Source organism: Mercenaria mercenaria, chromosome 7, assembly GCF_021730395.1.
Source record: "Mercenaria mercenaria strain notata chromosome 7, MADL_Memer_1, whole genome shotgun sequence".
Taxonomy (NCBI): Eukaryota; Metazoa; Mollusca; class Bivalvia; order Venerida; family Veneridae; genus Mercenaria; species Mercenaria mercenaria.
The window spans coordinates 34,104,211-34,117,042 of NC_069367.1; the positions used below are offsets into that span (position 1 = coordinate 34,104,211).

The 12,832-nt window shown below is 35.8% G+C and overlaps 1 protein-coding gene across 5 annotated transcripts in view; it reads left to right on the top strand.

Moving 5' to 3' along the window:
* LOC123554456 (A disintegrin and metalloproteinase with thrombospondin motifs 18-like) overlaps positions 1 to 10,542 on the top strand; it is a 120,002-nt gene extending 109,460 nt beyond the window's left edge. For 4 of the 5 annotated variants that reach the window (XM_045344620.2, XM_045344622.2, XM_045344623.2 and 1 more), the window contains exons 27-28: positions 6,891 to 6,933; positions 8,000 to 10,542. In XM_045344620.2, the coding sequence (XP_045200555.2) occupies positions 6,891 to 6,933; positions 8,000 to 8,118 (162 nt within the window). In that variant the 3' untranslated portion in view covers positions 8,119 to 10,542. The remainder of the gene's footprint in view (positions 1 to 6,890; positions 6,934 to 7,999) is intronic. The other variant, XM_045344624.2, reaches the window with a different exon arrangement.
* The last annotated feature ends 2,290 nt before the right edge of the window (positions 10,543 to 12,832 follow it).

Genomic DNA, 12,832 nt, shown 5'->3' on the forward strand with positions numbered 1-12,832 from the left:
CAATGAGAAAACCAACATAGTGCGTTTGCGTAACAGTTTCTCTAATTGCAGTAGGCTTCAAAAGCGAACAGCATGGGTCCTGATCAGACTGTGCGTATGCGCAGGCTTGTCTGGATCCATGCCGGTCGCAAACCCACTATGTTGGTTTTCTCATGGCGCGGCTCAATTTTGTTTCCTCCTCTTAAGCGAATTTTATTTTAAGTACCCATACTTTGCAACCCATTGCTCATCACAATATTTAGACCAAACTGTTTAGAACAAAGAGAAGAATTCTGCAGACTGAGGTTTCTGTGTTTGGACGTATAGTTTGCTCGTATTTTGAATGACAAGTAATTGTCTAAGAAATGTTTTGGGTAGTGTACATATTATCATATATGCACCTTAAATAATTGTCCAGTTTATAACATTGGAAATATATTTTACAATGCTCTCATGTTTTGTAAAATAGGTATTTATACTTTATGTCAAGATAAGAAAAAAGAGTCCCGGGTAATTTTGTACTAACAGTATATATAGCTACATGAGATTATTCTGTTTATCCTGACAAGTGTTTACATAAACAAAAATATTTACACTCTTTTCGGACAGGCGATTTCAAATTTTTAGCAATTATATTAGGAGAAGAACGTTTGGGTACTGAATCCAGGGCCGGGTCCAGAAATTTTTGACTGAGGGGTCACCTGTCTTGAACAAAGACAACACCGCCAAGGTGCATAGCAAGGTATTGGAGGGGGTGTCTTTGCCCATGTTAGTTTTGGGTTCAGGGGGGCTCTCCCCTGGAAAATTTTGAAATACAGGCATAAAATGGTGGTCTCTGGTGCGTTTTATGTCTAACTTTTGAAGTATTGGAGGGGTACGGTACTCCCCTCTTGATTTGGGGGTCAGGGGACACACCCCGTGGAAAATTTTAAAATACAGGTATGAAATGGTGGCCGCTGGTGCATTTCGGGGTCTAAATTTTAAGAAAAAAATATTCCTTTGCCAAAAAAGTAGGTTGCATCTTTAATGAATATTGGTCACTTCTTGGCCAACTGTTGGGGGAGGGGGGGAGGGGCACGGGGCCCCTCGGCCGGGCCCTGGATTCGGGCCTGGAATCCAGTCAGTACCTTATTACTTGTATCAGTTTGATTATTCTTGTTTAAGGCATTATACCCGCAATGGTACTCGGTAATTTTTGTTCAATGACGTATTTTCTGTATGCTATATCGGAGTTTTCCGGCTGGTACGGAAAGACGCTACAGTAAAAGCCGAAATATTCCGAAATAACATTGGAGATGACGTCATCTCACGGAAATTTCCGAGCGTCATTACGGTCCAGAATCTTAACATCAATATGTTTAATTACATCTTTATATTTTATATACTTCTTTGATATCATATAACCCCTACATCTAACGCATGCGTAACAATTGGCAAGATGCTTGACTAACACAAGACCCGCATAATGTAACAAGATATTAATATAATTGTATCTTCACATTTTAAACAGAAATAATTCATCATAGTCTGTATTTCGGGAACGCAGGTGAACATATTTAATATCATAAATATGCATGTTTTTATATCATATAGCATAGAGGGTTACATATGGCATGCAAATGTACCACAGGCCTAAAATTACCTGTACAGATCGCAATCGCCTCTATTACACAATGCTATATTCAAGCGTTTATAATTCCATGGCTTTTAGCTAAGTTTTTCGAAAAATAGGTTGAACCATTGGACTCAACCGTGTGTCGGCGTCGGCGACGGCGTCGGAGTCCCGTTTGGTTAAGTTTTTATAAACCCACAAACGAAGTTGGCGTGGGGTGGTGGGGGTATATAGGAGTGAGCTTGCCGGACGGTCCGTCCGTCCGTTGGTTTTCATTGTTTCCGGACAATACCCATGAAAGATTTAAATCAGTTTTTGGTGGTTGCTGCCACCAGTGTTAAAAAGAATACTCTGTTTGAGAATTCTTGTCAGTTCTTAAGACCATCCTAACAACACAACCAAAAATAGTTCCAGGCTTTCCAGGGAAATGATTATCTACACAACGTGCAGAATATGCAATGCCTCCATTTTTAATGTAAATTCGGCAACTAAAATCAATACAAACTGAAATCAACGTTTTAATTAAAACAACCACGTGTATGAATACAAATATGCAAATTTATGATCACGTGAATAAACGTTGACCTCATGTCACCTGAACTGAGCGATGATATTGATTAGCTATTGCATAGTACTGCCCTAGAGGTCACGTAGCTTATAACGTAGAAAAGATAGAAAGCTAGCCGGGAATCTGAAAATTCAAACATGTTTCCTAACCGCATTGTCACATGTATAACTCCCGAAATATAAGACTGTATTTGATAAAGAACGATGACTTCTAATAGCAATAATCTACAGATTATATACATCTACAGATAATCCACGGCTAAAAATAGAAACGGAATTTCAACGGAAAAGTTTCCGAACATTTCCGGTCCATCGACAATACCAGTTTGTACCTACCATAGCTTTTCCAGCAAGTTGTAACAATTTTCAAGTATGTCGGAATAAACTTAAATGTTCGTCAATCATAGCTATCAAATTATAAGATATTATATTAATGCAACCCTAGTGATCTAAGAATGTTACCGAATTTTAGACAGTATTGTCTCGTTGTCGTTTCAAACACTCGAAAATATGACCACATGTTAATTAGGCTATTTATAGAAAATCGATAATCAGCAGTGATACGGATTTCCTCAGGCGTTGCTACTGCCAATTAACACTAATTAGCGCACTAGCATTAGTAAGATTATTTATGAACAGAACAGGACAGGACAGTAATTTATTGATATAACTTGAACATGTACAGTTCATCGTTATATTAAGAACAAAATATAATTAAACATGCTTTGCAATACGAGAGTGAACAAAACAAAAGAATATTCAGTTAACATTCATTTAATATTGTTTGCAATGTGACCTGCCATGAGAATCAAAGACATGTATGTTTTCTACATAATATTCCCTCACGGATAATCTTCCTGCAGCAAATGTACAACATAAGATACTATATTAATGCATAGATACACATGTATTCGGTACAATTTCGTCTAACAAAACTCGAATTATCAACGGGCGCACTGATGATATTAATACTCGCCTTTTAGAAACGCAATATGTCAGACTGTAGCAAGCCATCGGATAACAGATTTGACCAACTTAAAAACTGAATTGTTTTAAGACAGATTCTGCGCACTTCAGTCGCACCAAGAGTAAACCAACATAGTGCATTTGTGACCAGCATGGACCTGCGGATCCGCATGCTAACGGTTTCTCTAGTTGCAATAGGCTTTGAAAGCGAACAGCATGGATCCTGACCAGACTGCACGGATGCACAGGCTGGTCTGGACCCATGCTGGTCGCAAACGCACTATGTTGGATTTCTCATGGTGCGGCTCAAAATATCTGGATTGATACAAATATGTGTAAAAATTAAAACGGTTTCGTTTCGCCAGTTACATAATTTATTTTTCGACTTTTTTCTCGGTCTGACTAAAGTTGTAAGTTTGCCAATGTCTAACATTTTTGCGAAGCCTGCTGTTATGTCTAGCGGACTTTTGAGTATAACAGATGGAGTGATAATTAATGCACCTCTTAAATACACTGGCTGCAGAACCGAAATTCTGAGCTGCATTTGTGGTGCATTTTTTATGCTGTTTTCTTTCACAAAAATCTCATGAAAACCATGGCAAAGTTATCCGATAAGGACTAAATCAGTGTGTATATAATTAATGATAGGCACTGTCCAAAAGCTTTAGAAAGAAATCTTAAAAGCTGAATGGTTTGTAGAAAAAGCTTCATGACTGGCAATGAAAAAAGGATTAATATTTTTGCACCCCCCCCCCCCACCCCCAAAAATGTTCTTCTCAGGTTTATATTAAGAATTCCTCAAATGTCAGCTTCTTTTTAATATTTTGCACATTGATTAGCTGCCACCATCAGCGCTTTGACTGCTTTGATTATATACAGGTGTAACATCATAAAAATACAGATAAGTTTCAACATTGCCTACAAACTACCATTATTGACGTAGTTATGGCCCCTTTCCAACTTAAAATTTGCCAAACTCATGATTTCCGGACAAAAACTCAGATTTAGATAATTTTTGATTCGCATGTATAACATCATAAAATACAGGTGAAGTTCGACTTTGGCTACAAACCACCAATTTTTTGACGTAGTTATGGCCCCCTTTAAACTCAAACTTTGCTAAACTCATGGGTTTCCGGACAGTAACTCATGAAAGGGATGACAGATTTAAATAATGCTTTAACAGACAGGCGTAACATCATCAAATATAGGACACGTTCGACTTTGATACTGGTTATATGAGTACATCAAATGCAGCAGTATATGGAGAATTAGGGCGATACCCCCTATACATATCAAGATATCTACGTATATTAAAATACTGGTTTAAAGTACTTAAAACAGATAATATAATTTTGAAAACTGTTTATAATATGTCATATGAAGATTGTCTAAATGGAAAGAAAAATTGGGTGTCAAGTGTTAAAAAGTTGTTATGTGATTATGGATTTAACTTTGTATTTGAAAATCCATCGCTTGTGACTAAAACTTTATTTTTAGATAATTTTCAACAAAGATTGATCGATTGTTTTCTACAAGAATGGTGTAATAGTAAGTCTTCTAGCTCTGTACTTCGTTTATATGATCATTTTAAGGACACGTTTGGTTATGAAAACTATCTTGATCAACTACCTTCTGATCTTAGGAATTGTCTTGTTCGTCTACGAGTGTCATCACATTCATTAAGAATTCAAACAGGCAGATATGGAGCAAATAGAATACCTAGAAATGAACGTCTTTGTATGTACTGCAATTTAAATGATATAGACGATGAACTACATTTTCTTTGTAAATGTCCATGCTTTGATGATCTCAGACGCATTTATATTAAACGATATTTTTATAATAGACTAAGTATGTATAAGCTTATTGAATTGTTTAAGTGCAGCGATAGAAATACTCTTGTCAAGCTAAGTAAATTCATTAAACTTTCTTTCAATCGTAGAAATTTGTTAATTCAAAGGTAATATATTATTGCAGTAACCAGTTCATCCTCTAAATATTAATATTGTGTGTGTTTTTTGTTTTTGTTTTTTTTATCTATTCAAGTCGTGACCAATTGTATGTATTTGTTTATATACTGTATGTATATGTTATTTAACGATGTACATGTTGTACAAGTTAATAAAGATACTGTTCTGTTCTGTTCTGTTATAAACCACAAATTTTGCATATAGTTATCAACCATTTCTTTCTTATGATTGCATGATTGTCATACTTCTGTGACAAGGCCGTATTGTGGGGGTATTGTTCGTCACTCCTGTGACAGTTCTAGTTGTATGTAAGCTGGTATCTCATTAACCACTGGTAGGAATGGATTTAAACTTCACACACTTATTCACTGTGCTAAACTGACTTACACTGCACAGGTTCCATAACACAATTGTTCTGTTTTACAAAGTTATGCGCCTTTTTCAACGTTTATATTTATTCAGTTGAAAAGGTTGTTGAATAGTCGAGCGTTGCTTTCCCCCAAGCTCTTGTTATACTTCTGAGACTATTCAAGTTCGTAATGCCAAAAGATTTAACAGGTCAGTCAATATCTGTTTTTAACGAAATTCAGACTGTACAGGGGAAAGTATTTAGGCAACTGTTTCTTTATTACAAAATTAAAACAGTTCATGATTGTAATTTCAGATATTGTGATCAGTATAAATGATAACAAAATTGATCAGTAAAAAAAGATAAAGTATAGATACAGTAGTTTCTAGAGGAAAGAATAGTCATAGCCTCTATTCCGTCTAAACAGCTGATCGCATGTACTGACTGAGGCCCGATAGGGGTAGCCGAATTCAGAGCTCTATGTATAGATCTAGAGGAAAGAAAAGCTTTCTTTAAATGTTGCAGTGATTTAACTGAAACTTGTTAGAAAACTGTAAAGGAGTATTATCGGCAACATCACCTATATTTATTTATGCTAGCGTGTGCAGTCAGACCTCTTGTAATAAACCGGTTCGAACAGAATTTATCCAAAAGCTGTTTTTGCAACTTTATGGCTCGTTAATGAGCAGTCTCGACTCTTAAGTATAACTTTGCACTGCAACATTCCCATCATTCTATGAAGGTATCATTTCAGCATGAACGAAACAGTACGAATAAACATGTGGTGGCTTTATTTTTAGCGCTGAAAATGCCACTTGAAATCAGTTCTGTGGAAATGCTGCAAGGACTGGATGCAATTTACCTAATACTCGACGTCCAGATAATCTTTCTTGACCTGGACTGGTTTAATTTTAATCTTACCTTCTGGTCAGTTACCTTGGCTCGGTTTAAAAAACACTGTATGACATTGTGTTTCGTTCATGTAACAACTACGGCTAGATAGTTCGTTCCCGCTCTGTGTTTGTCCGATTGTTGCCCAAATTGCTTTCTGTCAAGATACTTTATTAAGACTGAATACGTGCCTGGTCATTGTTTATTCATAAAAATCAAAACATATATTGATCAGACTTTCAAAAGATTTTCTTATACTATATCATTTTGTCGTTAGATAAAATTGATTCCGCTGTTCATAGTAGTTAGTAATGTCACAGTATGTGATGTTAATGTCACTTCGCCTTCGTATTGTAGCATCTTTTATTCCCTTCTTGTTTTCAAATCTACAACCAACAAAGATTGCAGGATAGTCAAAATAGGAAAGTGACTTTAGTTTGTGCCTATTTCTTTCATTTTGCAAAATCCCTTACAGGAATAAGGCGAGATTTTGTAGATCATGACAAACGAATTTCATGATTATCATACTTTCATTTACTTATTTTCATTACAGGTAAATTGTACAGACACCAATGATGATACCTGCAATGGTGCTGGTAAGTATACTTAGTAAAGTAATTTTCTTTGAAAATGGAAAGAACAAATGAGCCGTGCCATGAGAAAATCAACATAGTGGCTTTGCGACCAGCATGGATCCAGACCAGCCTGCGCATCCGCGCAGTCTGGTCAGGATCCATGCTGTTCGCTAACAGTTTCTCCAATTCCAATAGACTTTAAAAGCGAACAGCATGGATCCTGACCAGATTGCGCGGATGCGCAGGCTGGTCTGGATCCATGCTGGTCGCAAACCCACTATGTTGGTTTTCTCATGGTGCGGCTCATTTTATACACACTACGGCACGGCTCAAATACATCGTTTGGTTGTTTAAGACATACACTCAAGACGTTCCCAGATTTAAACATTTCCTAGACTTAAACATGGAGATGTAGATAGTCCCAGAGTTGCTGACAGTATCTCAGACAAAATGCCTTGACTCTAACCTTTTTTCAGTGGTGTCCCAGAGGGCTCCTTACCTGTAGAATATGGTGTCCCTTACCAATACAAGGGATCCCTCCAGTTTGAAAGGATGAAAATGTACTCGACTAACATTGCTAAATCTTGAATCATATTTATTTCTGTTTTGTTTCGAATTAAATTCAGCTACAATCTATATATGCTTTATTTTGTAACAACTGATATCTAGATCGTTGCAGAATTTAATTTAGAGCAAGAAAAATTAAGTAGTTTTTCTGAGATGAAAGCAAGATAGGTTTCATATTTTTTGGTTGAATATTCTGTTAGAATTAAGAAATAACTCGGTATTTAATGTGGCTATTACATTGTCGTTATTGAAAATAGGTATCCTGGAGGAACGCCTAGCTTTGAATAATGGGTGTCCCTCGCTAGAATGTGGGGTCCTGGGGATCCCGTGACACTGTTAGTGTCGAGGCCTAACAAGATTCTTGTTTATATTATCTTTAGGCATTTAACTGTACGAATTCATTTCTATATTATAACTCAAATCGATAATTTATCTGGTACTTTTTTTAAAAAATAGTATTTTCATTATAAACCCTATTGTCCATACCTGAATTGATTCTGTTATACTTTTGTCATTCCAGGTTCGCTTCTGGCCCACTGGTCGCATTATTACATTCCTCTGCAAGTTTCGTTACTGATCCACTGGTCTCCTTGGCTACTGCTGACACAGTCTCTGCTCTCTGCATTGTTGCTACTTTAGAAATTATGTACCACAGCAAATCCTAACTTACACGACATGTTGTAGCAGATATAAGTATAGTGTAAATTGGGCTTTTTATCAAGGGTGTGTACAGACTTTAAGTGCTAATAACACGAAGTGTTCTTTTGTTTTGCATGTTTTATCTGCTTCTGGCATGCAACGAGAAACAAACGAAATGACCTGCAACAAAACTTCTGTTAGTTAAATCGAAGAATTATGTATACGTTTATATTTTTTTACATCCAAAGGTACTTCCTTTAACAAAGAAAGGAAATGACAGATATAAAGCTTAAAGATTAAGCTAGATTCAGTATTGAAAATACGTATTTTTAGATTGAAAGATATTAAGGTTCACACAAAACTACTTGTGATTCGTACGTTGTCCTTTCAATTTTATATGTAAAACGCATTCTCCTATATAGAGTTGTCGTTCTTCCACTTCCGCTTTAGAAAAGAGGTCAGGAACCACAACTCTATGGAAGAGATTATTAAAAACGAACTCTTCTGAAACTTTTGAAATTTATATTTTTAGCTGTTTGTATAAAATAACTTGCGTACGAATACTCTGAAGAAAAAACACTGCATGCAAAAAATACGAAGGTAGAAAAGCTTATGGGATGCTTACGAGATACGAATTTTTTTATATATATAAATGTTTTAATATATGTTCTTATTTATGTTTTGTTCTTTAAGGTAGTTCTGCACGTTTGGTAAACTGGAAGAAATGGCGTAACGTCATTTATCCGGATAACGCAGAATAAAGCCTGGACTCAAAAATTGAATACTGAAAATCATTTTATGAATTAATGGCAACTTTTTAGTAAATTTATTAAAACGACAACGTTATTATCAGCTTGAAATGTGTGGGTTTCCTTACTCATGGGAAAAAATATCTCAAAAGTAAGCACTTAGACCGATATTTTTTATTTCACCACATTACAGACTGTATGTTTTTGCACGAATGTTAAAAGTTTCAATAAAATCTACATTTTAGAAAAAAATCTAACAGCGAAAATGTTATCAAAATTGTGATTTTCCAATAGACTCCCGTTATGAAAGCTTGTGTGAGGTCCAAATGTTTCAAATCAGTCTAGTAAAAATCAGTAACACCACCCTATCATTTCTGTTTACGAAATTTTCTAAGTATATCCAGAAGAAAAAATAATAATCCGAATGTGCAGAACTATCTTAATGTCAGATATACATTTTACATCGAACGTTTTGTCAATGATATGACATTGTGATTTTAGCTCACCTGAGCCAAAGGGTGAGCTATTGTGATCACTCACCGTCCGGCGTCCACACTTTCCTTTAAACAACATCTCCTCCTAAACCACCAAGCCAATTAAATAAAAACTTCACAGGGATGATCCTTGGATGGTCTTCTTTGAAAATTGTTCAAAGAATTGAATTCCATACAGAACTCTGGTTGCCATGGCAACCGAAAGGAAAAACTTCAAAATTCTTCTTGTCCAAAACCACAAGGCATAGGGCTTTCATATTTGGTCTGTAGCATCATCTAGTGGGCCTCTACCAAGATTGTTCAAATTATCCCCCTAGGATCAAAATTGGCCCCACCCTGGAGGTCACATGGTTTACATAGACTTATATAGGGAAAACTTTGAAAATCTTCTTGTCCAAAACCATTAGGCCTAGGGCTTTGATATTTAGTATGTAGCATCATCTAGTGGGCCTCTACCAAGATTGTTCAAATTATTCCACTAGGATATAATATGGACCCGCCCTGGGGGTCACATTGTTTCTATAGGCTTATATAGTGGAAAAATTTGAAAATCTTCTTGTCAAAAACAAAAGGGCCTAGGGCTTTGATATTTGGTATGTAGCATCATATATTATGCCTCTACCAAGATTGTTCAAATGATCCCCCTAGGGTGAAATATGGCCCAACCCAGGGGTGTCACATGGTTTATATAGACTTGTATAGGAAAAAAACTTCAAAGATCTTCTTGTCTGAAACCACAAGACCTAGGCTTTTGATATTTGTTATGTAGCATTGCCTTGTGATTCTCTACCAAGATTTTTCAAATTATTTCCCAGGGGTGAAAAGAGGCCCTGCCACGGGGTCCCTAGTTTTACATAGACATATATAGGAAAAAACTTTAAAAATCTTTTTGTCTGAAATCGCAAGGCATAGGCTTTTGATATTTGGTATGTTGCATTGCCTAGTGGTCCTCTACCAAGACTGTTCAAATTATGCCCAAGAGTTGAAAAGAGGCCCCACTCAGGGGGTCCTAAGTTTTACATAGACTTACATAGGAAATTCTTTAAAACTCTTCTTGCCTGAAACTGTAAGGCCTATGCTTTTGATATTTGGTATGTTGCATTGATTAGTGGTCTACTACCAAAATTGTTCATATTATGGTCTTGGGGTGAAAGAGGCCCTGCCCTAGGGGTCCCAAGTTTCACATAGACATATATAGGAAAAAAACTTTAAAAATCTTCTTGTCTGAAAGTTCAGTGCCTATATATTGATATTTTGTATGTATCATTGCCTAGCTGATCTCTAACAAGTTTGTTCGAATTTTGCCCCTGGGGTGAAAAGAGGCCCCGAAAATATATGAATTATATAGGAAAAATACTTCAAAAATTATCAGATCATATTTCCTAGACTGTTTAATTATATTTACCTGATGACCCCAAGTCATAAGGTGTCACGGTCTGGGACCTTGACCTACTGACCTACTTTTTTGTTTTTTAAGATACAGCCTTGAAATTTAGATGACATGTACAGTTTTGCACACCAATCTTAAAACTGACTTTCAGTGACCATGAATATGACCTACTGACCTACTCTCTTGTTTTTAAGCTTTAGCAAAGAAATTTGTTCAAGCAAGCAATTTAACTCAGGTGAGCGATATAGGACCATCATGGCCCTCTTGTTAGCTATATATGTGACGCAGTCAAAGTTCTAAAAGTTCTGAAAGTCAGATATATTTTTCCAACAAATGTATATTTATTTTTATGAGATGAAATAGATAACTAGAATAGAAAAGGTCCTGCTTAGTCCTACAAGATTGCTTCAGTTCTAGTCAACAGCTGCAATTTATAAATGTGAAGAAAAGAGTGTGAAGCTAGGGTTATAATTATACTCGTATTCACACAACTTGACATTCTCCGGGAAAGAAGTTACAGTTCGAACAACTGCTAAACTAATTAATAGAATTGTATCAAGAAAGAGAAAACCTAAAAAAAGTACCCTTAAAGAATACTTTGATCAGAATAATAGAGAATTGGAGCAAAATTTCTTTGAAAGAATTGTTAATTGTCTTGTCAGCTTACCACAAGTGCATGATATAAAACGACATTTAAGATAAATGACTGATGTTTTTTACCTGTAACATCTTTAATAACAGAACTTTCATTATGTGTCATCGGCTTTTAAGTGTTTCTGTTGCAAAATCATCGAAGTCTGTTCATACATGCATATTTCAGTCTGCGCGGCTGTCCTATTTCTAAATGTGCAAATTCAAATGCTATTGCTGAATGTATCTAAACTGATGTGAAATAGGTGTGTGCAATGATTATTGGTACATGTCAATCCGTAAATAAATTGTTTGCTTGTTATATTTTCTATACATGATTCTTATAACATGTTTTCACAGTACAATTTTTGTATTTATCCGAATGTCTTCGCTGGCGTCGGTTTCGGATCGATTAGTTTACCACGTAACTAAACAAACATGTTTCTAACAACAATTCTGCTTGAACATGTTCATCTTTCTTTTCTTGTTTTAGATGCTTTGTGGTAATAAAGTTATTGTCAGCTTAAAACATTTCTGTATTTCTTTCACAAATTTCCCATAAGAACGCCAGTCATATACCAAATCGAGTTTTGAATGGACAAAAAATGTAAAGGCAAAAAGCAGGTATGAATGAAATACAATGTATATAATCCTTTGGAAGCAGAGTGCAACAAAGCTTAATTTAGCAGATTCGGTCTGATTGAGTATATTCATAAGAGGTAATGGAAAATTAAACACCCCTTACGTCCCCTTATTCTATTATGTCTATCTATCTGCCGTTGACGTCAAACCCCTTGCGGGAACGTAGAACGTAGATACTGAATGGACATCACTATCCCGAAGAACTCTGAGAAGATATAACAACACTGAATCTAAGTTCGGAGAAGTTTTCACGGCTGTCACACGGCACTTAAGAGTGTTGTTGTGATAGTTAGTAAAACCTCTCAGAATATCCTTTGGGAGCAAACGAATACAGCCAACCAAAATAACAGCAGACTCGGTTTGGCTGAGTCAGTGGGAAGTGCAACACACCTGATGAAAGAATTCAAAGAATGGCACAAAAGGAGGATCTGATACAAAGAATGACAATTATTGATGTTTTACATTAAAACTGCTAGCTGTTGTAAAAGGTACTCATAATAATGTGACTTTACATGCTCATTACAAGCAGGTAATTAGAAAAGTGCTTGAAGAAGTTGATACATATGGATACATATGTCTAATTTTCTTCCTCAAGTTAAGCAGGTATGCAAAACAAATGTTTTGGTCAGTTTCTAGTTCTATTTTATGTTTTGTATTCCCCCAAGGATAGGGATTTTTTATCCATTATGACGTCAGAACATCAGAATAGCTACATATTTGGTTCATTTACGGTAATTGTTTTAAATTCTGTATATTAGTACATATATTTATATTTGTTATCATGGACACGTATAATGTTGTATTATCCA